Here is a 26,604-nt window from a genome sequence, read left to right as displayed (position 1 = left end):
GTGGGGCTTGATCCCACGACCCTGGGATCATGACCTGAGCCGAGATCAAGAGTCAGACACACAACTGACTGAGCCATGCAGGCACCCTTGGATTTTTCAATTAGTAATCAGTTTAAGCCAGTTAAATATTTTTTAATGTTTATTTTTGAGAGACAGAATGCAAGCAGGGGAGGGGCAGAAAGAGAGAGGGAGACACAGAAGCTGAAGCAGGCTCTAGGCTCAGAGATGTCAGCACAGAGCCCGACATGGGGCTCGAACTCACGGACCGCGAGATCATGACCTGAGCTGAAGTCGGACACTTAACTGACTGAGCCACCCAGGCACCCCAGTGTAAGCCAGTTTAAACTGTTTTCTGTTGTTGGCTAAAGATCCAATCAACCTCGAGCTAATACTTCCTCTCCTTCCCTCAGTAATGTCTAGCTGAAGCTTCAGCATCTCTCACTAGGATATTGCAACAGTGCAATTTTTAAATGACACAGAATGACACAGGATGACACAGAATCCAAAGCAGGCTCCAGGCTGTCAGCACAGAGCCTGATGCATGACTTGAACCCACAAACTGCAAGATCATGACCTGAGCTGAAGTCGAAAGCTCACCAGACTGAGCCACTCAGGCGCCCCAATGCATCATCCTTCTATCCATTTATCCATCACCCATCCATCTGTCATCCATATATCCAACATCCATCCACCTATCACCCATCCATCTGTCCATCTGTCCATCCACTATCATCCATATATCCATCATCAATCCATCGGTCCATCCACCCATCATCCACCCATCAAGTACCTACTCTGGGCTATGAACTAGACTTGGCATTGAGGACACAGGGGGAACTTGGAGTTTCAACCCTGGAGAAGGGGGTCACATCCAAGTCGCAGATCAGGTGACTGTATGGCCAGCACGGGGTCAGAAGCTACACACAAGAAGAGCCTGATTACAGGGAATGATGAGATACTTACATCCAGGCCCGGCTCCCCGGGTCTTCCCTGAGGAGAGACAAAGAAAGATGTGAGGGGGCTGGGGAGGGGGTGCCGGGAGCACTAATGGCTGGGATGTGCAGCCTTGTGAATTGTCCTCAAGCCCGATTTCTGGCCCCCGGACAGTGTGGTGTCAGGGGTTGAGCCACCAAGGCCGAGCGACACAACAAACATGTGGCCATACTTGGGGGGCGTTAAAGGAGGGTGGTTACCTTCTCTCCTTTGGTTCCTGGCAGTCCAATAAGGCCCGGCGGGCCAGCTGGCCCCTGGGTGGAAAAGGAATGGGTCAAGAAGCATGACAGTTATAGGAATTAGCAGCCTGGAAGGATGGACAAGGCTCATGACACTCACAGGCAGGCCGCTGGGGCCTCTCTCTCCTGACACGCCCTTCTCTCCCTTTGCTCCGTCCAAGCCCTGCAAGCCAAGAGGAGACAGCAGTCAGTGGGGAGGGGTCAGGCAGACAGCAGGACAGGAAAGCTTGGGGCCTCAGTGACAGGCGGGGATGCAGGGCAGAGGGACAGACTTCAGGCTCTCAGGGACTTGACCCCAGCTTCCTTCCAGAGCACATAATCGGAATGAACTATGAGTGTGTGCACTTTACCTTTCCCCACCCACGGGTCATCACAGGAGATTGTTGCAGTCACACCCATTTCACAGATGAGAAAAGAGAGGCAAGAGAGAGGGGCAGGGACGGGCCCAGCCACACAGCCAAGAAGCAGCAGAGCTGAGGACCAGTCGGGTTTCTGAGCCCCAGCCTTGGACCTTGTCCCTAACAGAAGCTGCCTCTTCTAAACACGATCTGGGGAGGCCTTTGGGACAAAACAGAACCAGAAGCAGCCCATCTGGTCGGCCACATGCTTGGCCCCACTCAGCTGGTGGGAATCATGACCAAGTCCCGCCGGCCTCTGGGCTGGGGGAATGGAGAGGTAGTCTCTCCCCCAGGGTGCATGAGAGAGAAGCCAGGCATGGCAAACAGGGAGGCCAGCTGGCCTCCTCCAGGCAGGGCACGTGGGCAGGCCACATTCACAGTTTTAATTTAAGAGCAGAGGACATGACATTATGTAATACACACGACGCCCAAGACTTCATGTCCAGGCTGGGGGCAGTTAAGACGGATGTGTGCATGAGGCAGCAGACTAGTGCTTGGCAGGGGGACAGAGCCCCAGTGGGGGGCAGGGGACGCTGGCTCCAAGGACATCAGGGAGGTTGTACTCCAGGGGATTCTGAACATTCAGGCCCTGGGATAATGCGGAGCTGGTCTGGAGCCCAGTGTGGGGCCCTCGCTGCCCATTAGCAAGGCTTTCTGGAACTGTCCAGGCTGTGGGTCTGAAGTGAGTAGGGGGGTTTCCACCCATGCCCCATAACTCACCTTGGGACCCTGGATTCCCTGAAGGCCCTGGAGGAGGAGAGAGCAAATCAGAAAGGCCATCGGGCTGGGTCCAGTGCTCGGAGCCAGGTTCCTCTTACAGTGGGTCGCAAAGGCTCATGGGCCACTCACTGGTCTCCATGGCCCTGACCTCTGTGGCCTCCCAAGCCCAGACCCAGGCTCTGCCGTATTGCTTGATGTGGCCCCTTCCCCACCGAGAAATCCCGTCATCCCCTGGGCCACAGCTCTAGGCCTGGGTTCACCACCCTCTGCATGTCCCAGCTACTTTAAGCCAAATGCTCTTACCATGGGGCCTGGGGGACCAGGGGGGCCTGGGGGCCCTGGCTCCACTATGATCTGAGCCTAGGAAGCAGTCAGAGGTGGATTAGTCACCACCACCCCTCCCCCCGTCATATGTCACCCACCCATACTTGAACATATTGGATGAGCACTCCTGGGGGTGCTGGGCCCTGAGCCACTGGGCCGAGTCTCCTTCCTGCCCCCAGAAGGGCACACTGCCTAGTGGGGAGCCAAGGGGCTGGCCTTTGGGTTCTCAGAGGGGCCTCAGTTGGAGGACACAGCCGAGGCTCCCCCTCCCCCTCCCTCGCTGCCCTTTGGTTGGCTCAGGCCAGGTGGCCTTTCTGTCCCAAGGTTTGGGGCCGCAGCCGGTCTAAGCTAGGACCCTGGTCCTCAACAGCCCCCTTACCAGGCTCTCCCGTAGGTTGTCAGATGCCGACTCTCCCTTCTCCCCCTTGGGGCCGTCGGCGCCCTGCAGGACAGGATGGCCTTCAGCCCTTTCCGTCCATCATCAAAATCCCCACCATGGTGGTCAGCACTTCCCCTGCCTTCCCCATGAGGCCTCCAGCCTCAGCAGTGAGTTGGCCTTTGTAGCTTGAAGTATTTTCCCTGAATCAGTGACACGCTCCAGATGCCCAGCACAGGGGGTTTGGGGAGAGCACATTGATAGTGGTATAAATTGTGGGCTCTGGAAGCAAAGACCCGGGTTCAAACCTGGTACCACCTCTCTAGCTGAGGGAGCCTCATGGATGGACACCAGACGTGAAGAGGTGGCATCTGGGGGCTGCTTGAACCCCAAACTCTTCCAGTCCAGCCACTATGACGGTGATAGATAGTGGGCATTTATCACCCGCCAGCCACCCTTCTCAGGCCTGTCGTGCATGCCCTCACAAGTGGGAGATTATCACCCCCATTTTGGAGGTGAGGAAATGGAGGCCCAGGGGGCTTAGGATGCTCGTGCAGGGTTCCAGAGTCAGCAGGAGACAGAGCCGGATGCGAACTTGAGTGGTCAGCGTGTGTGACCTAACCACCCGCCAGCTGGGCTCCACCTTTGCGGAGGCCTCGGGAAGCAGGCGGTAAGTCATTATATGGAGGAGGAGATGGGGCTCAGAGGGTCTGAGCAGCATGGACTGTCAGAGCTTCCTTTCAAAGGCTCGGTGACCCTGGGCTGGGGGTGGTGGTGGTGGTGCTGGCAGGGCCCCAGCTGCCCCCCTCCCGCCCCTGTAGCTGCTGTGGTGGGCATGCACCTGCCTTAGAGCCCCACGTGGGCAAACAGGGGGGACCCAGCCACACCTACCGGGAGGCCCGACAGACCCATCTCGCCTGCCTCCCCTTTGGGTCCGGCCGGCCCCACCTCTCCTGGGTCACCTTTAGCTCCTTTGGGACCCTGTGAGCCACAAGAACAAGGGGTTGGTGAGGCTAGCAGGCTCCCTTCCCCACCCCAGCGGGTTCCCAGAGCTTAGTCCTGGCCAGGCCAGACCCCCACTTCTTTATCCTGGGCCCCTGGCCCAGGTAAGTGCAATGAGGAGCCCGAATGAAGACGGGGTGCAGGGTGGGCCAGTGCGTGGAGAGGTGGGGTTCGGGGGACAGCGCAGCCCCTGAGGGGGCACTTACGGGGCTTGGGGTCAACCCTGCGCTCACATCTCAGAAGCTGGTGGTGGGAGCCCCCAAACCCCCCGTACAACCCATCATCCACTCAGTGCCCCTTCTGGCCACTCATTCCCTCTCTCAACCAATCACATACTGTCCAAGGTGGGCACACTAGGGACCCAGCACTAAAGACACTCCCGGCGACGCCCCTGGCACTGTGGTGTGTCAGTAGGATCACACGCAGATGTACACTTACAGGGACACTAAGAGTACTGATAGCAACGGTAACGACATTAGCTACCACTCGAAGACTCTGCTACGTTGTGCCAGGCACCCACCCCGCTCTGTTTTCCACACACAGAATTAGTTACCTCTCACAGCTGTTACCACCCTCACCTCCGGGCGAGGAACCGAACCGAGGCTGCTGGAAAATGAGCAGCTAGCCTGAGGCCTAAGGGCAGACTCAGGACATGCACACAGGCAGCACACTCTGTAATGTGGCCCCTCTCTAGCTCTGTACACACACACACACATACACACGCACGCACACACACATGCACACGTGCATTCATGCACACATGGACGCACACACACATAACATGCACGAACACAGGCACACACGAAGCCCAACACTAGGCACCAGCATTGCCAACCAAATAAAAAGGCCCAGAGACCTTCTCTCCATCGATTCCCGGGGCACCAGGCAGTCCCAGCTCGCCCTAGGAGGGAATAGAAAGCAAGGGGGGTTACAGTGTCCTGTGGTCCTGGAGAGGGACTTATGGCTGGGCTGCCCCCCCACCCCCCGCCGCCGGTTCAGCACAGTGTCCCTGGGTCGGGTCCCTGGAATTAGTCAGGTCCAGGATGGTGGCCACTGGGTGCCCGGCCGCGTGCCAGGCATTGCCCCCCTGCTCTTCTCGTTTCCTCAGCTCCAATGAGCAGATACAGCCCAGGGCTATAATCTATAGTCTGGGAGGTTACAGGTTTGGAAACTGAGGGTCAGAGGATTAAATGACTCATTCCAGGCCACATAGCCCAGGCTGGGACCAGATCTTGCCTGATTTCCAAGTCTTAGGCTCTTTCTCCTGCGCTGACTGAGCAGGGTGTAAATGATGTGTACAGGCTATGTAATCTATGGGATTTGGGGATGTCTCCAGGGTTTACATGTGTGAATGAGGCTTCCCGGGGAGGAGCTAGGGCTGGGAGGAAGGCGGCCAGCTTGGTTAGGAAGGAGCAGGGCCGCTTTCTCTGAGTCCCTAGAAGCCAGGCTGGGATGCCAGGAGAGAAGCAGAGTGAGCATGGCAGAGAGGAGAGGGGAGGCGGGTGCTGGAGATAAGGGGCTCGGGGTGAGGCCACACAACTGCCCGTGAACTGACCTTGGCTCCGGGGATCCCTGGTGGCCCTGGGGGCCCCTGTGGCCCGGGAGGACCCTGTATGTGAAAGTCAAGCCGGTCAGTGTTCAGGCAAAGTGTCCCCCTTGTTGCTAGCTCACCCCTTCCACCTCGGGGATCAGGGCTGTGTCCGGCTGGCCTGTAGGAGGGTCAAGGACCCTCACAGCCTGCTTCCCACCCTGTCAGGTCAGGCCCTCTTGTCTTGCGAGGGGGCAGGGCGCTGGCACAGGCACTGGGTGAGATACCACAGTGTCTACTGCCACAGAGGGTCCAGAATCCCTCTGCCTTCAGAGCTAATATCCCCCAAAGACAGATTTCTTCACAACACTCCCCTGCTCAAGATCCTGCAAGAGCTCCCTGTTGCCCCTTGAAGCAAGCATAAATCCCCCGCTGGCATTCAAGGCCGGCCAAAAACTGTATCCCTCACAGTGGTCCAGCACTGCCCTCTCTGCCCCTCCCGTGAGTCCTGGGCCTCACGGGCAGGGGATGGTGTCTCTAGGTCTGACCTTGCTCCCCAGCTCCCACTCCCACCCAGGCTTCCCACAGGCTGCCTGCCCACCATGGCTCATCTGTCACCTTCCAGAGGCACCCTGCCCAGCCCCTCACCCCAGCAACCTGTCCCCTTCTTGCTGGCACCTTTGTTGAGACATCTCTGGTCTTCCTATCCTCCTCCATTCCACCCACCCAGGCCCAGAGCCCACCCCCACCCCACTGTGGCCTCCCTGCCTCCAGCTGCCCCCCCTCCACACTTTGATTCACCTTCCACACAATTCCCCGGCTAGCCTGCTCACAATATGTATTTTTTAAAGTTTTTTTTTTTAGTGTTTATTTATTTTTGACAGAGAGCACAAGTGGGGGAGGAGCCGAGAGAAAGAGGGAGACAAAAGATCAGAAGCAGGCTCTGTGCCAACAGCAGCGAGCCCGACATGGGGCTCGAACCCACGAACCGTGAGATCATGACCAGAGCCGAAGTTGGATGCTCAACCAACGGAGCCACCCAGGCGCCCCCTGCCCCCATAATATGTATTTTTAATATCATGTCTCTGCTCAAGAACCAACTGTGGCAGCCTGTGCCCATCAGCTGGAGGCATCATTCCAGCCTGGCATCCAAAATCTACTTCCTGCCTCCCTATACTCAGGTTGCTTCTCCAAGCGGGGCTGGGGCACACCATGCCCATGTGTGCCCTTGGCCTGCAACACACCATGCAGGCCTGGGGCCGGCCACTTGAACTTCAGCTTGAACTTCCCTGAGGCCCGTGGGAGATAACTGGAATGGGGCTCAGGTAGGGTCAGGTGCCGAGGCCCCATGTGGTCTCTGATGACTGTCCCTCCCCTCCCCCTCCCTAGCTTCCCTCCCTGGGAGCCGTGAGCAGCTAGCACCCAACCTCTCTCTCCACTGGTGATGGCCCCCAGTTGGTCTGGCCCCAGACAGGGCTCAGAGGCCCCAGGCATCTCCCGAAGCTCCTTGAAGCAGGCTGTGCCATTGTCAACCTCTACTGACAGCTCTTAGAAGACCTAGCCCTCTGGCCTGGGTTCCCTGGGAAGCCTGCTGAGACTGGACATCAGGAAATGATTTGCTTCCTGCCCCTGAGTGGGGAGCTTCCCTTTTTTGCTTTGGCCACCGGGGAGCTGGGGGCCACATAATCCACGTTCCCAGCAGCTCTTAGCATCGGGTGGGTCTCAGCATAGCACTGATTTCCTTATCGGGTGCACCTGGTGGAGTTGGGGGTCTTTGTGCCAAGCTGCCCTTGGTTCTTTGTGTAAGGAAGTGCAGGATTGGGGCGCCTGGGCAACTCATTCGGTGAAGTGTCTGACTCTTGGTTTCCGCTCAGGTCATGATCTCATGGTTTGTGAGATCGAGCCCTGTGTCGGGCTCTGTGCTGACAGCCTGGAGCCTGCTTAGGATTCTCTCTCTCCCTCTCTTTCTCTGCCCCTTTCCTGCTTGTGCTCCCTCTCTCTCTGTCTCAAAATAAATAAATAAACAAACATTAAAAAAAGAGTGCAAGATTAACATGAAAAGTATGTGGTTGTCCCCTCAGGAAATGAACAACAGGGGTGTATCCTGGCCCTGCCAGGAACCTACCTTCAGGGCATCCAAGATCCTGCCATCGTAGTCAATCACCACTGTGTCTCCTTGCTCGCCCTTGAGGCCCGGGGGACCCTAAGGCAGGAGGAAGAGTAAGAATTTCAGGGAAGGGCCACGGTTTTCAGGTCTGTGTCTCAGCCAGAGAACCTGGCCTGCACGACGGTCCGTGTAACTTGAGCTGTAACCTGGTGGGACCCCCGCAAGCCCACACTCCAGAATCTACTTGGGCACTGGGACCCCGTTCACTGGCAAAATGCTCCGGGGGCCCAGGCAGTGGGCATCAGGGAGGGAAGGGGGCTCTGAAGCAATGAGGGAACATGCCCCTGCCTGGTCCGGCTGCAATTCAGGTGTGAATTGAAGTCCACTGAGGCCTTATCTTGGAGTTCTCCAGGGAAAACAGAAAGTCTAATTTTGATGGGAAGTTATTCAGATTTTTAAAAAATGTTTATTTATTTATTTTGAGAGAGAGAGAGAGAGAGAATGAGCAGGGAAGGAGCAGGGAGAGAGAGAATCCCAAGAAGGCTCTGTGCTTTCAGCACAAGAGCCCGACATGGGGTTTGATCTCCCAAATGACGAGATCGTAACCTGAGCCGAGATCAAGTCTGACGCTTAACCGACTGAGCCACCCAGGTGCCCCAGGTTCTTCAGATTTTTAGATGTTGGCAAACAAGCAAAAATAAACACACTCCCCAAACCCCCAAACGCTATGACGACCAATACGAAATGTGCCAGCGGGATCTTACCCTTGGATCTTGCTCTGGGGCCTCCGTTTCCCTGCCTCTGACGGAGGCTGCACGCACCATGCACTAGTAACCAGCACACGGATGCCCAGGCTTACATGCTCCTGCATGGACATGACCATCCTGCCCTGACTCTCTGAACCTCCCTCCATCCCAGGCTGCCCTCTGCTGGCAACACTCTGGTCAGGCCTGGGGCTAGCCCCCTGCAGAGGGCAGAGACATCCAGGTCAGGGCCTCATTTGCCAGCTACCCTCACAGTCATGGCCTGTAGGGAACTGTATGGTTCACACAGAATCCCACGTTCAGCGCCTAATCCAGCCCAGCCACCTGCATGACCAGGCTGTGCACCTGGCCTTGTTTTGTGGAGAAAAGCAGCCTCCAGGAGCATGAGGGAACGTGATGGCCGGAAGCCACAGAGCAGAGGACAGGACTCTGGATGTCAACCTAAAGGTGGGTTGATAGGGGCTGGTCACAAACGATCTGAGACCAGCCCTGCTTCTGGAGATGGTGACGAACCTTAAGCCTGAGCCTCAATGTGGGGCAAGGCACCCCCGCAGGGGTAAGGTAATGCCACAGGGGACAGATAGAAGGTCTATGCTTAACTATGAGAAGAAAAGACTCTAGGAGGACAGACACTCTCACGTGGGGAGGACTTGTTTTCACACATCCATAAGTGAACCATTGAGGGGCACCTGGGTGGCTCGGTTAAGTGCCTGCCTCTTGGTTTCGGCTCAGGTCATGATCTCGAGGTTCGTTGAGTCCGAGCCTGGCATCAGGCTCCACACTGCACAGAGCCTGCTTGGGATTCTCTCTCTCCCTCTCTCTCTCTACCCCCACCCTCTCCCCACTCTCTCTGTCTCTCTCAAAATAAATAAATAACCTTAAAAAATAAAAAAATAAAAAAAAACGCTAATGAATTATCAAAAAAAAAAAGACTCCCATTTTCTGGAGCTCCTCTGGGGTCGTCTGGGGGACAGGGGCTTCTGAAGAACCCGGGCCCCTGGGTCCTCTCAGTGTGGCCAGAGGGGAGACTGCTTACCCGCAGCCCTGTGGCTCCATCGGCACCTTCCTGGCCAGGCTCTCCCTGTGGAGACACGAGGTTGTAGCCGTGTATGCATGGCTGCCCCACGCCCCCTCCAGTCTTCTCTTCACCAAAAAGTGCAGGGCTCACATGCTGGGGCCCTAAGGGACTAATTTTTGTGACTGGTACTCCAGGAACAGGGCTCATGGAAGGAGCACCTATGGGACCCTCCTCTGGCCCCACGGTGTGGAGAGATGGGCCACTGAGGGAGGGCTACAAGATGACAGCCACAAAGCTGAGCTCGGTGGAGGCCTTGTCACTCACCCAGACCCACTGGCCACCCAGGCCCCAGGCCGGCCTCTGACAGCCTGAGGAATGAGACACTAGGACCCAAGCCCTCCCGGGACTCCCCACTTCAAAGGGCAAATTGGAGGTGAAGCCACAGGGAGGTGTCCCCATGATGGGGACACTGGTCTGAGCCGCGCACTGTAAGGCACCTTTGGCCCTGGGGCGCCGTCCACACCGTTTTCTCCTGGAGGCCCCACACTCCCTGGCTCGCCCTGCAACAGAGACATTTCACAGCGAGTGAGCACCAGGGGCCGGCGCGGGGCTACCTGGGCCTGCTGGCTTTCAGGGGCTCCTGGGGAACATGCCTGAGCCCCCCTGGGGTTGAGGGGAGATGGGCCTCAGGACTCTCCCCAGCCCTGGGGACTCCAGATCATGGCCAACTTCTCTGGTCTGGGTCTTGGTGCAAGGTTAGGGCAGCTCAGGGGCTCAAGAGACATTTTGGAGGCTGACTGGCCATCTCTATGGTTTGGGAGAGCAAGGATGATACCCTGTTCCTAGCCTGGGGACAGGATAGAGTAGGGGCCACCTGAGATGGGAACTAGGAGGGCCTGAGGGTGTGAGGGAGGCAAATGACCGGATGGGATGCCCCGCCTGGTGCAAGTGGGGCCCAGGGCCTTCCTGTTGCCTCTCTGGCTTGCCCCGGGCATCAGCACATGCCCCCCCATTGGAAAGGGCCAGCCAGGGGCCTCACCAGGCAGAGGGGAGGCAAGGGGCCTTCTGGGGGGAGGCACATGTACCTACCTTGGGCCCTGGGGGTCCAGGGAGCCCTGGCTGGCTTGGCGTCCCGTCATCTCCCTGTGGAGAGAGAGGCCGAGGCTGCAGCCCTCAGGCTGGGCATACCGGCTTTGGACGTCTCCCCCACCCTGTGCTCCCCAGCACACCAGTCCTCTGCTGGCACCAACACTGGTCACACTGGGTCAGGACAGGGGTGAGGCAGGTCCCCCAGGGCCAGCCCAGAGCGTGTGTCAGCAGGTGTGTGCAGAAGGAAGGCAGATGGGCAGGTGGAGGAGAGAGGGATTTGTTCCTTTAGTCAACAAATGTCATGGGGCCCCTGGATGTCTCAGTTGGTTGAGCTTCTGACTCTTGATTTCGGCTCAGGTCATGATCCCATGGTTTGGGGGATCAAGTCCCACATCAGGCTCTGCACCGACAGCATGGAGCCTGCTTGAGACTCTCTCTCTACCTCTCTCTCAAAATAAATAAACTTTAAAAACAAACAAACAAACAAACAAACAAACAAATATCTTATGAGCACTCTCTGTGCAGATAGGGTCCCCGCTCAATGGGTGACAGGGGTTGAGGACAAAGAAATATCCAGATAAGCACATAGCACCATGGCAGGAGGTGGAAGCAGTGGTGGAAAGGGAATGTAAGAGGGTGGCAGGATGAAGGGATTTGGAGGAACGGTCTCCTGGGGGAGGGGACAGCTGTTTGGAGACTTGGCCTGGGAACAGGTGGGGAAAGATCATTCCAGGTCAATGGTTCCCAAACTTGAGTGCATGTTCACCCTGTTGAACAGACGGGGTCTAAAAGTTCTGGTCACCAAATCTGATGGGGGTGGGGTGTGTCCACACCACCAAGCCATTCTCCGACACCAGCCAGGTGTCCTGCAATTCAGCCTAATTCTGATACGTGTCTACCAATTTCGAGAGTGTCAGATGGCACCGGTTAAGGGCCCAGTCCTCCAGGACTCTCCCGCTGGCTGTCCCCAACCTGCACACTCCAGGCACCAGGAGTAAGCCTGTTGCCACTTTTACTTCTCATCAACTGGCCATAGAGTGAAGATTCCCACCACCTGCTCCTTGGGTTCCATCAGCTTTGCTACAGCGGCTCCCAGAACCCAGAGAAACACTTTACTTACTAGATTACCGGTTTATTATAAAGGCTGTAACTCAGAAACAGCCAGATGGAAGATATGCATCTGGCAGGGTACAGGGACGACTCGTGGGGCTTCCAGGCCCTCTCCAGGAGCGCCACTCTCCCCAAGTCTCCACGTGCTCACCAACCCGGAAGCTCTCGGAACCCCATGCTTTTGGGTGTTTATGGAGCTTCACTGCACAGGCACGAATGATTAAATCGCCGGCCACCGGTGAGATCAGTTCAACCTCCAGCCCCTCTCCCCTCCCTGGAAGGCTGGTGGCTGGGACTGAAATTCCCAACCTTCCAAAGGTTCTCCAGGCAACCACCCCCCATCCTCAGGTGGGGGCCCAACATCGCCTCATTCACATGACAATAGACACCTTCAAATTAGGTTCATCCCTCAGGACATTCCATGAGTTTTAGGAGTCTGCTCCAGAGACAGGGAGGACTGAGACTAAATACGGATTTATCATAAATCACAACATCCTGGGGTGCCTGGAGCTCTGAGGATACTGCTGGTCCTAGAACCTCACTTTGAGAACCATTGTCTAGGGCTGTGAACTGGGAACAAATTTGCTGTGTTTGAGGAAAGGAAAGGATGAGGGAATAAGTGGATAAATGAACAAGATCCTGGCTTCAGAGACAGAGGACAGAGGACCCATATGTGAGGACTTTCCTGTGGTCGCCCCCCCCCCCCCCAGCCTGGCCCCACTGGGAGCCCTGCCCTTCTCTCCAGCCTCTTCCCACATACCCCACAGGGGGCCCCCTCACCTTCTTTCCAGGAATGCCAGGCTCACCCTGAGGAGGGGGTAAAGGGGTGCAAGAGAGAGGTCAGAGCCCTCAGAGCACGGCCCAGACACCAGGCCACCTGTTCCTCTGGGAGAAGTGGCCTTGATGACTGGGGACAGCCTAGAGATCCCGGCCCCACAGACAGGTGCACACGGATGCTGGGGCTGACAGTCTTGGACTCCACTCCCGACTGCGTCCCCCTCCCCCACAAGCTGAATGATCCTGGGCAAGTCACTACTTTTGCAAGTGGGGGGTGTGAAGCCCCAGCCTCAGAGGGTGGTTCTGAGATGAGAGAAGTAATGAAAGCCCTTTTCCTTCAGGGAAGACCACAGCTTGCCCTCCCACCCCTGCAGGTGCTGTTCACAGCAGGGGACGGGGTGGGGGTGGGGAAGGACAGCTGTCATGGGGAGGGGGCAGTGGGGTAGGGAGCCCATCCCTCCCAGGCCTGGGGCAGGGGACACGGAGTAAGGAGCACCCACCTTGGGCCCTGGGGGTCCCTTCAGGCCCTGGAACAAGAGAAGAGAAAATATTAAATGGGATACTGGAGGCTGCTTTTGGGAGGTTCTCCTTCTGGTCATTTTATAAAGGGTGACACCAGGTGCTAGACGGCAGGAGGCGGGGCTGTGCTGCCTGCTCTAGGCCTGACCCTTCCCCATGTCTACGGCCACTTCTGCACCAGATCTCAGGCAGTGCAGTGGGCTGTGGGCTCCCTCCCAGGGACGTGGGGCTGGGGGCCTGGCCCATCGGTTCCCTGATGCTGGTGACAGGGCAGGAGGGCAGGGGTGCCTGCACGCGGACACCCCCAGTGCGGCTGTAAGCGGGACAGGGGCTTCCGGGCCTGCAACCACGGACCTAGCAGCCCAGGCCTCTGAAATGCCCTGGATACTGACCATCTCGCCGTCTCGTCCAGCCTCTCCTTTGGGACCCTGAGGGGGCAGAAGAGGAGAGCCTCTGGAGGGGATGCAGGGGATGAGAAGTGCAGGGGCTGAGCCCACTCCCCCCACCAGGCCCTGTGCTGGGGCTCCAAGTAGTCTCTCGTGTCGTGTCATCTTGACCAAACCCCTGAAGATCGGGTGCTATTGTTCCCACTTCACAGATGAGAACGTCGAGGCTCAGGGAGTTACACGCCCAACATGAGTAGGCATGGATGAGCCAACTGAGTAGGTGCCCTGAGAGGGGACAGTTTGGTAGAGGAGCTGGATCTGCACAGGATGGGAAGGACAGGCCTGCGTCCCTGTGTTGGGGGAAGGGGAAGGACATGAAGTCTGGCCTTCGGGGTTCAGGTAGAACTATAGGAGGACAGCTGAGCCTAGCTAGTTAGTACTGGAGGTGGGAAAGCGAGAGAGAGTGAGAAAGAGAGAGCGAGGGAGGAACAGGGCTTGGTAAATCTGCCGGAGGAAGCGCCCACATGTGGGTCTCAGGGCCAGGGTTAGGAATGGGAGTGAAATCACAACCTATATCAGGTTCAAGGCCTCTGGTTCTATCTGGGGTGGACCAGGATTTGGGAATGAGTTTGGGGTCAAGGTCTTGGATGGTGGTAAGTATAAGGCTGGAGTGGGGTAAGTGTCTGGGTGGGGGCTGGGGTTGGGGTTGGGGTTAGGCGTGGATCTGGGTCTGGACTGGGGACAGGGCTGGGGCTGGGGTTGTTTCTGGGTCAGGGGTTAGGGTTTTGGTAGGTGCAGGACCAGGTCTGGGGTATTTCCACCTCCAAGCCCTCTCTTACCTCTGGGCCTTGTGCTCCCCTGGGGCCATCTTTCCCAGTGTCGCCAGGAGGGCCTCGGACCCCAGGGGGTCCAGGGGGCCCCGGAGGCCCAGCAGCTCCGTCTTGCCCTTGGTCTCCCTGGAAGACATGGTGTGTGGCTCACCGGGAGGGGAAGGAAAGGGGCTCCAGTCTCCAGAGAGAAGCCTCTGCAGATGGACAGGCCCGTGCCTTCCCTTCCCCAGCTGGAGCGGGCTCAGAGGGAAGCGCCTTGTCACTGCGCTTCTTGCCGCTTCTTGGTGGCCACACGAAGGGACAAGCCCTTGTACTCTGACATAAGAGGCTAAACAGGACCCTTCCCCTCCGAGGAATGTGCCATCTTCTCAGCTCCTGGTGCCTGGAGCCCAGCTCTGGGGTTCAGTTGAGAGTGGAGACACGTTGGATGTGGGAGCTAGCACGTGGGCCCCACTGGCCCCCTGCTTCCTGGAGACGGTGCTGCACGCCTCCCGAAGGACCTTCCCCATTGGGCAGCTCCTGCTTTATTAGGTGCTGGAGGTGCGCTTCTGGGCACGTACGCAGAGCAATGAGCTCTCGGGCTCACACAAAACCTGCACGCAAGTGTTCACAGCAGCTTTACGTGTAATGGCCCCAAACCGGAAACAACCCAATGTAGCTACCCAATGGGTGAAGGGTTAACCGACAGGGATACAACCATATCACAGAACACTGATCAGCAGTAAGTGCAAAGGGACAAAGTACGGATGCGTGCAGTAACTTGGATGCATCTCGAGGGCATCACGCTGAGGGAACAGAACCAATCTCGAAAGGTTACATACTGTGTGGCTGCATCTACACGACATTGTTGACATGGAAATGTCGTACAGGTGGAGCACAGATTAATGGTTGCTGGGGGTTAGGGATGGGGTGGGGAGGGAGTGTAGCTGGGCAAGGCTACCATGAGGGGGTCTCTGCATGTGGTTCAGGAATCTACAAGCGTGATAGCACTGCCCAGACTTAAACACCCCCCAGGTGAATATAACGGGTAAAATCCAAATAAGGCAGGTAGACTGTATCCATTTCCTGGTTATAAGCTCATACTTGAGTGAGGCAAGACATTGCCATGGTGGGGTGGGGGAAGTGGAGAACGGGACAAGGGGTATTATTTGTTTTTTTTTTTTAATGTTTATTTATTTTTGAGAGAGAGAAAGAGGGAGGGAGGGAGGGAGAGAGAGAGAGAGAGAGAGAGAGAGAGACTGAGCATGAGTGGGGGAGGAGCAGAGAGGGGGGAGACACAGAATCCAAGGTAGGCTCCAGGCTCTGAGCTGTCAGCACAGAGCCCTATGTGGGGCTCGAACTCACAAACCGTAAGATCATGACCTGAGCCGCTCAATCGACTGAGCCACCCAGGTGCCCCTCTGGGGTATTATTTCTTACCACTAATTGTTGACCTGCAACGATCTCAGAATAAAAAGTTAAAAAGAGGAGCATCTGGGTGGCTCAGTCGGTTAAGTGTCTGACTCTTGGTTTCCGTTCAGGTCATGATCTCATGATTCATGAGTTTGAGCCCCTGTCGGGCTCTACGCTGACAATGCGGAACCTGCTTGGGATTTTCTCTCTCTCCCTGTCTCTCTCTCTCTCAAAATAAATAAATAAACTTAAAAAAAATACATAAAAAGAGCAATGAAGGGCCACACAGTCTCTGTCATGCAGCATCCTATCCCTGACTCAAGGACCTGATGTTAGTACTGGGTCAGACCTCAGGCAGCCAGAGCCCTCACCTCGAGGCCCTCCCTACAATGAGGGAGGATCACTGTGCCTCCGGCACTTCCTGCTACCCCAGCGGTACCTGCCCAGCACTGGCACAGGGTATAGTAATGGGGCATGCTTGACTCACAGTGTCAGCAGCTCCCAAACTCCCCGTAACCAAGAAAGGAAGAAGCCTCTGGAAGAGGTGGCCCCTGCTGTGTGCCCAGTGCCGACGAGCTAGGACTTCCCAGAAGGGGTCTCACCCAACCCTTGTGACCACCTGGCTGAGACACTGCTCTTGTCCCATTTCACAGACGGAGTGGTCAGGAACAGCAAGGGTAATTGTTTACCCAGAGTTTCAGAGCTGGGAAAGGCTCCTCTGGCCATTGAGGAGAGCAATGCCTTTTGGACATTTTTTTAAATCCACGGACCCCATGATAGGAAAGTTCACCTCTTCAGCCAGCTGCACCTAAGACACAGTTCATTTGTTTTTCCCAATTAAAAAATTAACCGAAGCTCTCAATGTCCCCCACTCAGGTCTGACCCTGCCGGGGGCATGACCAAGAGGCTACAATTCCAGTCCAGTGTAAAGAAACCCAATGGTGTGGTTAGCTCAGCCAGCCATGGGTGGTGATGGAGGTGGGTAATTCCTATTTCATTTTCCGCTGTATCAGGAAGAATTCGAAGACACCCCATTGTTCCTTTCACAGCCTGGGGCCCCCACGATGGGCACCACTGGTCTGGACTCTACTTGTTGGGGCAGAAAATGAGTTTAGACACTTGAACAGGCCCCAGGACAGGTTTTTTAGGCTCTTCGCTTGAGTTACTCAGGGTGTGAGGCTGGCCAGCCGCCTTGTGTGTGCCCTGGGATCGGATGGCTGAGGTCTAACCCTGGAAATGCAGGGGTGAGTCAAGGGAACACGCAAGCCAGCAGGAGCGGACACACCAGTGGACCAGGCTACCTTGAAGATGCGGCGACTGTACACGTGATGGTCTCTACTTATAAAGCCCGGATTGAGTCGTGGGAAAACCATCTAGTCAGCAAACGGGTTGTGTGGTCAGGAAGGCAGAAGGGTGATTCAGAAGAGGCAAAGCCGCTTAACCCAGCCGAGTGATTGGGAGAGGCCAAGAACGTTCTCCACAAAGATGGCCGCTATGCTTGTTCCCATCCCGCAGGCCCCTTGCAATGGGCGTCCCCCCCTCCCCATCAGGATCTGGGGCCTGTTCCCCTTTCTCCACCTTGACTCTGGTTGGGCCCTGTGACTGATGGGACCAATAACATACAGTGGAAGTCATACCGCGTCCATTCCGGATATAGCTCTTAACTGGCCCGACCGTTACGTTTCTGGCCTCCTGGGATGCTAGTTTGGGGATGCCCCTCTAGGAAGCCCACTGCCAGGCTGGGAGAAGGCTTGATGCACAGAGACCCTCCCCAGCCGAGCTCCCAGGCAACAGCCTTGTCAACTGTGGCCATGGGGCATGCCATCACCTTGGACTACAGGCCCAACAGCCTTTGCCTGCGATGAGGGAGATCGCCTACCCCACCAACCCAAGGGGTCCTGAGAGACCGTGGCACATTGTCGTTTTAAACCATAGAACTTTCAAGGGTGGAGGCTGCTTCAGAAGTGGCTGGAACACTGGGACAAGAGGACATCCACGAAGAGCGAAGGGAGGGCTTCAGAAAGAATCTCTCTTTCGTGACCCCCCGGGCCAGGAGAGTTCTAGTCTGTTGAGGAGTGGGCATCCCCATTTAGAGTACCAGCTTTCACACACCCAACAGCAAGCAAACCAAAGGATTTTTCTTGGCAGCCACAAAGCTCCACACAGGTGCCCTTTCTTTGACTTCGGGGCCACCTTGCCAGCTTTCGGGGGGCCTTGCCATCCAAAGGCTCAGCACAGAACAAGCTCTGTTCTGGGGACTCAGCCTGGCCAGCCAGCTGCTCTCAGCTCATGCTCACGACCACCTGTGATGTGGGCCCTCCTGGTCTTATTGCACAAACCAGGCTCAGAGCCTTGAGGCTGGAGGGATTGGAGCCCAGCCAACACTTGGCGCTGAGCTGCCTCCTCTTTGCATCCTGCCACCTTCGCCACCACCCCCCCCGCCCCGCCCCCACTCCATCCAATGCTTGCAGAGGTTGGCTGGGGGGTGACTCACTCACTGGCTACAACCTCCACTCCCTAACCTTCTTGAAAGCAAGTAGGAACCCACCACTCCACTGCCTTTCTCTGGGCGGTCAGGCCTCTGCCCTGGTTGTGGTAGGAATGGTGGGGACACACATTTAGGGCCATTTAAGTGGCCCTCTGCTGAGATCTGCTTTGTTGGGGCCACCCCACCCGGGGTCTCCACGCTGCTTCGTCGAAGAGACCCCACCACTTGCTCTGCTTCGTTGAAGAGACCCCAGGTTTGGCAGGAGGCACTTCTGAGTCCCTTGGACCCTGGGGGCTCTGAGGGCCAGGGGACCTATTGTCCCCACGCTGAGTCCTGGGTGCCTACTTTTATGTCTGCAATGAATCTTTGCCACAGCAGCTTGGGGTAGGGTCTGTTACCACCCCCTCCCCACAGTTGCAGAAACTGTGTCTCAGAGGGGAAACTGAGTTGCTCAAGGTTACTTGGCTGATAAGTGGCAGCCACTTCCTGGGGTGCCAGTCACCCTCAGGAAGGTTAGTCTCCGTTCTGGGGCCAGTGCTAGCCCCACTGTCCCGCATCCCTCCCCCGCCCCCCCCCCACCCTCCCGCCATCCATGGTGATAAGTATGACTGGGATGTCTGTCAGCTAGAGACACCCATCTATGATCTCAGCCAAACCAGGGCCTGGGGCTTCCAGCCCGTGGCCACTTAAGTGAAACCACTTAACCAGGATAGGACATGGGCAGAGACCGCAGGCACCTCTTTCTGCGATAAGGTATAAGGGATCTGGAAGAAAGCTAGATATGCCTTATTATAAAACAAAACAAACTGTGTAGGGGTGGGTGAGGGGGTCTTGCTCCATTCTTACCCGAGGGCCGAAGTCTCCTGGTGCACCCTGAGAACAAAAAAACCGGAAGACAGATCACTGCTACTATTATTGCTTTATCAGATGTTTTGAGCATTTACCCTGCGCTCAGTGTTTTATGTACATAGTCTCACTGAATTCTAACAACCGTAACATGCAGGCTCTATTTTTATCTCCATTTCCAATGAGGACACTGAGGCACAGAGAGGCTAAGTCACCTGCCCGAGGTCACACAGCTAGCACACCCAGGGCGTGGAACTGGGCACTCTGTTGTCTGTTGCCAGTCCCCAAAACACGGTGGGGGCAGAGACCAGCTGCTCCCACCGCATCCTCTTGGGATCCTGAAACCTCAACAGCGAGTGTTGATGATTACCTGAATCATTGTTTTAAGTCCCCAAGTTTTGGGGCAGTATGTTACTAAGTGATAGATGCCAAGACACCAATTTCTCTCTGGTTTCAAAGCCTCTGCCTTCCTCATTCAGCCAGAGCCTGAGGGAAATAATCCCGGCACCTGCCCCGCTCAGACCATTACCTCGTGCAGTCTTCCCCCCTGGCTCTGTGAGGTTGCTTTCACTTACAGATGGAGAAACTGAGGCCAACGAATCCAAAGCTGTACAGTTGACGGTGGAGCCCTAATGCTAACCTGACGCCCTGAGCGCCGGGTCCTGTGCCTTGCACAGCTCTGATGGTGGACTGGAGCCTTGGCTGCCCTTATTCTGTGGGCACATCGCGGCGGGGGCAGGGGGCGGGGGGCGGGGGGCGGGGTTGGTGCTGGGGTGGATGTGGCCCAGCTTCGCCCAGCCATTCCCTAGATGCATCCCGCCACACTTAGGTCTGCTCTGGTCCCTCTCTGCTCTGATCCCACTGTGGGACACACAGGTCTCCCTTCTCTCGCCCTCCCTTCTGAGACACTTGGAGGCCCCAGCCTTCCAGGGGTCTGCTGTGACATTCAGCGCCAAATGCCAGGAAAGCCTTTCTCACAAGGGGTGTAAAGTTCACAGGGGCAGCTCTCTGCCATCTGTTTTCCTGGGGTGGGGGTGTACTCCTCACAAAGAATCCCATCTACAGGGACTGTTCACCCCCCTGTCCCTGGCTCTCCCGGCACCCCCCTTTTCACAGGCAGGGACTTCCTTTGGAAACTCCTCATTCTGGGCAGACCGTGCTTTGAGCTTTGTCATGCTCTGGTGCTGGGAGAACTCCAATTTAACCCCCTGGCACTTTAAATTGTTAAATATAAGCCGTGTAACCATTAGGAGGGAGACACTAGTAGCCCCACTTTACAGATGGGGAAACTGAGGCTCTAGGAGAGGATGTGATGTTCCCAAGGCCACACTCTGGAGCTGGGGTCTGGAGACGGGTTTCTGGCATCCTTTATCACATCTGCATCTGGACAGCATCCGGCATCACTTACCTTTTCCCCTTTGGGGCCTGGAAGTCCCTGGAGAAAAAAAGGTGGAGAAAGAACAGGCATGAGCAAGGAGGACTGGGCTGGTTCTCCTTCCGGCTTCCCTAAGGCTTTGGGGGCAGAGGGGCCTATGGGGCTGAGCAGAGCTGTGGGTAGCCGGGTGGGTATATGCACAAATCTGTCAGCTTTTAATGAGGGTTGCTCTGGCCGGCCCTAAGGAAGCCACACAGTGCAGTCCCCTGCATGAGGGAGACGGGGGACTTGAGGGTCGCTGGCACGTCTCAGCTCGGGTAGGGGCACATGTGCTGTCACTCCTCCCAGAGGGCAGAGCCCTCCAAGCTCAGCACCTGCCGTGCCTGGGGCCGCTGCCCCTTGACTATCCATTATCCCTCCAGCCGTTAATGGCTTGGCTTGTTCATTCAACAACTTGTCCATCCAGGTGGTCAGTTCATTCCTCTATCCTTTAATGCTGCACACATCACCGGGCAACTCCTCAATCGTGTTACTTCTTTCATTCTTTCACTCACTTGTCTGCTCAACCATCATGTGTTTGTCCACCCACTAACTCAGCTACCCTCTCATGCATCCAACTGTTGGTACAATTACCTCATCTGTCTTTCCATCCAACCATCCTTCCTTCCTGCCATCCACCCATCCACCCAACTGTTCATCAACCCAACTCATCTATCTATCCATCCATCTGTTCTTCCATGCAACTGTTCATCAATCCATTTGTCCATCCATCCGTCCATCCATGCACGCACCTGTCTGTGATCCAGTCATCCAGCCTGCCTTCCTTCCTTCCTTCCTTCCTTCCTTCCTTCCTTCCTTCCATTCATCAGCCCATCTCTCCATCCATCTATCCATCATACAGTCATTCATCCAGTCAGCCAGCCTTCCTTCCTTCCTTCCTTCCTTCCTTCCTTCCATCCATTCATCCTTGCATCCATCATCCAGTCAGCCAGGCTTGCTTCCTTCCATCCATCTATCCATCCATCATTCCTTCCTTCCTTCCTTCCTTCCTTCCTTCCTTCCTTCCTTCTTTCCTTCCATTCATCAGCCCATCTCTCCATCCATCTATCCATCATACAGTCATTCATCCAGTCAGCCTCCCTTCCTTCCTTCCTTCCATCCATTCATCCTTGCATCCATCATCCAGTCAGCCAGGCTTGCTTCCTTCCATCCATCTATCCATCCATCCTTTCCTTCCTTCCTTCCTTCCTTCCTTCCTTCCTTCCTTCCATCATCCATTCATCTGTCCATCCATCCATCCATCCATCCACCCACCCACCCAGCTAACTATCTATCCACATCCACTTTTTTGTTTAATTATGCCCTCTCCCTGTACAGCTTATTTATTCTGCTGAAGATGCCTGTGGACTACAGGCTCCTGGCCCACATGTTGAGAACTCATCAGCTCTGTGCCTACCACTAAAGCCTTGAGACTGTGTTGAGGGATGCTCTGTACGTGGGCTTGCTAGGAGGGGCTTGTATGTTCTGAAGGCTGACTAGATGTCAGGGATGGTGCTATCCACACTTCTCTACATACCCAGCATGTGGGGAGGGTTAATGGGCCCATTTGACAGAGCCTCGGGCTTGGGAGGTAAAGAGGCCTCCCCAAGGCTGCACAGTCAGCAGGTAGTGGAGGTGGATTTGAACTTAAGTCTGATACCCAAATGGTTTCTCTCCTTGCTGATCCAGGTTCCCAGGGGCCCCTTCCCTCTGGCACCCCATCACTCTCTGCCCCACAGTGGCCTGGTCCCAGGACCACCTAGAATTGCCCTGTCATCACTTACCGGCTTGCCATCTAGACCCAGTGGCCCCTGGAAATGAGAGAGACAGAGAGCAGAGGTTACACACTGGAAAGGCATTTCCTGTGTGTTTTATGACCCAGAGGCACTACTGAGCACCAAAGACCAAAACCTGACATGAGCCCATGGGTCTGAAGACCTTTCACGCGGACCTGGGGTGGGGGTGTCTGGGTGTTTGCTGCCCAGAATCCCCTCCTCTGACAAGAGAGCCCCACTTCTCCTCCAGAACCACCCCCATCTGCTCGTATGGGGCTTGGGCGTGTGGTTGCATTCCCTCGACCAGGGGGATTTGGTTCAGGGATAAACGTCATGTCTGGGGCTTTGAATGGTGGCGCTTTAGGGGAAAGAGGGTCTTTTCTCCTGGTGGGGCTAAGGCTGGAGCTCCTGAGGGTACCATGTGGCTTGAGAAAGAGCCAACAGAGAAGAAGTCAGAGCTGAGAGACAGTGAGGAAAACGGGGCAAAGGGTCTGAAGCTGAAACCATCCACCCCTGCACACTTCTGTTTGTCAGTAGTTTTTTCTTTAAGCCAGTGTGAACTGAGTTCTGTCACATGGAACTTGGTAGGGACTGAATATGTCCCCCCCCCCCCCCCCCCCCAAGTCATGTGTTGGAATCTCACCCCCAGTGTGATGGCATTAGGAGGGGGCTTTGGGGAGGCGAAGAGGTTCATGAGGGTAGAGCTTCACAGATGGGATATTAGCCTTTACAAAAGAGGCTCCAGACGGCTGCCTGGGTCCTTGTCCACCATGTGGGGACACAGCGAAGGGATGGCAGTCTGCAGCCCGGAAGAAGGCCCCCACCAGAACCTGACCACACTGGCACGGTGAACTCAGACTTCCAGCCTCTAGGACGGTGAGAAGATTTCTGTTGTTTTTAAGCCACCTGGGCCATGGCACTTTGTTAGAGCAGCCCAAACAGGCTAAGACACAAGTGGAAGAGTCCTGAAGGTTCTTTCAGTTCCCTGCATTGCTGTGGCCTTCATAGGCAAAAGTCAAGGCTGAGAGAAGCCAAATAGCACAAGGTCAGGTCCCAAGGGCTAGTGTATTCCAGAGGCTGTAGAGGGTCAGTGACCACTGCACAGCAGCTCCCGTGGGTGCCCTCCACCTGGGGACCCATTGCCTCTCAGAAAGCCCCACTGAGTTCCATCCACTGTCATGTGGGGAATCCAAGGGCAGTGCCATGAACCGGATCCACCCAGTCTCTGTCAACACCTCTCTTCCCCCCTGCCACTGCCTCCTCATCCTCGCGGACACTTCACCCTTGACCCCAGCCAATGTTCTAGGCAGCTCCACTCCCAAGCCTTTTCACACATCACCTGCCTGCCTGGCACACCTTTGTGTGTCACCTTTAGCTCAGTCACTTCCTCTTCCATGAAGCCCTCTGGGTTTCCCCACTTCTCAGAAATCAGGCCATTTATCCCTACACCCAGCACATTTTCTCTTCCTTCCTTCCTTCCTTCCTGCCTTCCTTTCATTTTTTTAAATGTTTATTTATTTTTGAGAGAGAGAGACAGAGTGTGAGCAGGGGAGGGGCAGAGAGAGAGAGGGAGACACAGAATCCCAAGCAGGCTCCAGGCTCTGAGCTGTCAGCACAGAGCCCAATGCAGGGCTGGAACTCACAAACTGGGACATCCTGACCTAAGCCAAAGCCAGATGCTTAACCGACTGAGCCATCCAGGCACCCCATAACCAGGGAAATTCTGAAAATTTATCTCTTAAGTGCTTCTGTCCACCAGCCTCAAGGTCAGCTGAGGTTCTGGACTTCAGGGCAATGTCTTAGGGGTAGATGGAATCCCAAGAGGTGGGGAGTGGGGCCATTCCAAAGTCTTGGGGTCCAGGCTCTGGGGGGTCCCAATCAGGTCGTCAGCCCCAACCCTAGTCACTGAGGCTGACCAGGAACTGCCCTAGCTGGCATCTCCTGCTGGCTCCTGGGTGTCCTGACCCCTGGGTCCACATGCCTGAGGCCTCCTGTCCTTAGTCTGCTAAAGTTTGGCCCTGCATCTCCTCTCCCTGCCCCATGCTCAGGCCCTGCTAGGCCTCACCCAGGCCCGGCCCCTTCTGCTGCCACAGTGCACACAGGGACATGTCCCACCCTGGGTCTCTTCTCGGAGCTCTTTGTGGACCCCTACTCAGTCTGAATCACCACAGCAAGCTCGTAAGGCAGGTGTTCATCCCTGTCTTATAGAGGGGGAAACCGAAGCCAAGTGAGGGAGAGACCTTGCCCACAGCCATGCAGCCAGGGCAGGGCTAGAGCCCAGGATGGCTTTCCGGTTCTGTGTCCTCAGGCACTCAAGCAGCCTGCAGTGGTCTTGCCTAGATTCCTGGCCACTCTCCCCGCAATCTGTCTGTCCTTGCATGCCTCTGTTCAAAGCTTCCTGCTCCATCCCAGTGCCCACTGGACCTCGCCTGCCTGTGGGCCCCCGGCCAGCTTGGCCAGTGTGGCTGCCATCGTGGACTCTGTGTCCGGGCCTTGTGCCCATGTCGACTGCTGAACTGAGCCCAAACACAGTGCCCCTCTATCGATCTAAAGGGATTAAAAAATCCATAATGCAGGGCACCTGGGCAGCTCCTGATTTCCGCTCAGGCCATGATCTTGCGGTTTGTGGGATCGAGCAACGTGTCAGCGCAGAGCCTGCTTGGAATTCTCTGCCCCTCCCCCCACTCATGCTCTCTCTAAACAAACAAACAAACAAACAAACAAACATACATATTTTAAAAAATCCGTAACGCAGACTGAAATTAAAGAGAGACAAAGGTGTAGTTAGAGCTGAGTTAATCTCTTTCCTCTTCGGGGGCTGGGAGGGAGGGCAGTGGTCTCACAGCCAATTTATCGGCAGCAGCATGAGGAGTTCAAGGTGTCCCTGACAAGGGCTGGGACACAGTGCAGGGCTGGTCTGAGGGAAGAAGGCACCCCGCCCCTTAGGGCCACAGAGGCAGAGACTCTCCAGGGCAAGTTTAGGAATGCTCTGATGTGCCTCAGTGTGGGCTCTGTTGAATCCTGCCATACCCTTCATGGCGTCTGTCCTCACTGCCGCCCTGGCAAGCAGGCACCATAGTCCCATCCCGCAGCTGTAGAAGCTGAGCCCATGGCTGAAATAGGCCCCCCTCTCCACGTGGTGTTCCTTCTCCTGCAGCATAGGGCAGCAGGGTTGACAGATGGTTGTTCCAGGGGACCTAGGATGAAGCCTCACAGGCCCTGCCTTCCTTCTGGGATTTCTGGTATGTCTGTCTCCCCCACTGAACAGACCTCTCTGGGCAGGGCTCTCTGGACCCTCTTCCACCCTGGCTCTCTACCAGAGAGAGTGCTGGATCAGACAAACTCACTTGCTGTGTGACCCTGGGACAGCCAGTCAACCTCTCTGAGCCTCAGCATCCTCATTACCTATTCTCCCCAGCAGGGTGCTTCCTGCCCTGGCTTGGTCCCATTTCCCCTAAACTCTGCCACACCATGACCTCCTGACAGCTCTTGGGGTTTCGGAAGAGGTGCTTCACTAGTCTCATGGTACATCTGGTGCCCCTTGAGGCCCATGCACTTACACACACCATGCTGTTTCCTGGCCCCAGGCTGTGCTTTCCCGTTTTCCTCCACTGCACAGAGTTCCGCCTCCACCTGGGGAACTCCTACTCATTCTTCCAGGCCCAGCTCAAATGGTGCTCCTGGGAGCCTCCCCAAGGAGAAGCAGCATTCTCCCTAGGCTGTCTGCCACAGAGCTGGGTCCCCATCCTTCTGGAAGAAAGCCCTGTGGCCGAGCTCCAGGAGACATGTGGGGCGGACAGAGGAGACAGCCTCTGGATTCAGACCTACCTGGGATCAGATGTGGGCTTTCCCACATGCCAGCTCATGACCCTAGGCCTCATCATTGGCATCAGGCCATTGGTATCAGGCCTGGTAGCAGGCCACCCTGCGTCACTGACCTGTGTGTGTGTGTTGGGGGTTGGGGTTCTGTTGAAAAGATACTATGTGCACCGAGTGAAACTTACAAACTGTACAGAAGGAGACGGGACAAAGCAAACCTTCTCTTCTCCCCAGCTCCTCTCCCAGAGAGCACCATGGGCATCAGCTTTGGGAAGCTGTCCTTGCCTGGAGAAGCACATGCATAATATCCCTGCCTTTCTTATTTTTAAAGCCCTCTGCGGGTTGCACAGCAGACATCTGTAGCTCCATTTGTCTTCCTGTTGCAGAGGAATCTGGTCCTTGGGCCCCTGAGGCACGTCACAGCCCTCCTCCCCACATTCCAGGAAAGCCCTACCACATACATGTGAGACCTGAGCATCATCCCCATGGCCCTTCCCTAATACCTGTAGTGTCTCCCACGCAATGCCCTGGAGAACTTTCTAGAATGCAAGGCTCTCCTGCTTGAGCCCTTCTGGGCAGCCTCACTCCTGAAGGAAAATGTCCAGACCACCTGGTCTGATGCCTAAAGCCCTCCTGCCCCATGCTGGGCACTGAGCACACATCTTGGGTTGGGCCTTTCCAGGGCCGGGG

At 56.0% G+C, this 26,604-nt stretch overlaps 1 protein-coding gene across 1 annotated transcript in view; it reads right to left on the bottom strand.

Annotated features, from left to right (window-relative positions):
* The window catches only part of COL23A1 (collagen type XXIII alpha 1 chain), a 354,760-nt gene that overhangs the window by 5,877 nt on the left and 322,279 nt on the right, over window positions 1–26,604 (bottom strand). The window contains exons 6-25 of the mRNA XM_047861807.1: window positions 22,105–22,131; window positions 20,315–20,341; window positions 18,907–18,933; window positions 14,190–14,306; window positions 13,357–13,392; window positions 12,946–12,972; window positions 12,449–12,475; window positions 10,559–10,612; window positions 9,967–10,029; window positions 9,488–9,532; window positions 7,706–7,783; window positions 5,608–5,661; window positions 4,909–4,953; window positions 3,942–4,031; window positions 3,054–3,116; window positions 2,654–2,710; window positions 2,351–2,377; window positions 1,333–1,395; window positions 1,194–1,247; window positions 964–990 (exon numbers count right to left, since the gene is read on the bottom strand). Of these exons, the coding sequence (XP_047717763.1) occupies window positions 964–990; window positions 1,194–1,247; window positions 1,333–1,395; window positions 2,351–2,377; window positions 2,654–2,710; window positions 3,054–3,116; window positions 3,942–4,031; window positions 4,909–4,953; window positions 5,608–5,661; window positions 7,706–7,783; window positions 9,488–9,532; window positions 9,967–10,029; window positions 10,559–10,612; window positions 12,449–12,475; window positions 12,946–12,972; window positions 13,357–13,392; window positions 14,190–14,306; window positions 18,907–18,933; window positions 20,315–20,341; window positions 22,105–22,131 (1,008 nt within the window). The remainder of the gene's footprint in view (window positions 1–963; window positions 991–1,193; window positions 1,248–1,332; window positions 1,396–2,350; window positions 2,378–2,653; window positions 2,711–3,053; window positions 3,117–3,941; window positions 4,032–4,908; window positions 4,954–5,607; window positions 5,662–7,705; window positions 7,784–9,487; window positions 9,533–9,966; window positions 10,030–10,558; window positions 10,613–12,448; window positions 12,476–12,945; window positions 12,973–13,356; window positions 13,393–14,189; window positions 14,307–18,906; window positions 18,934–20,314; window positions 20,342–22,104; window positions 22,132–26,604) is intronic.

Source organism: Prionailurus viverrinus, chromosome A1 (assembly GCF_022837055.1).
Source record: "Prionailurus viverrinus isolate Anna chromosome A1, UM_Priviv_1.0, whole genome shotgun sequence".
NCBI classification, from domain to species: Eukaryota; Metazoa; Chordata; class Mammalia; order Carnivora; family Felidae; genus Prionailurus; species Prionailurus viverrinus.
This window is presented reverse-complemented; position numbering and strand designations above follow the sequence as displayed.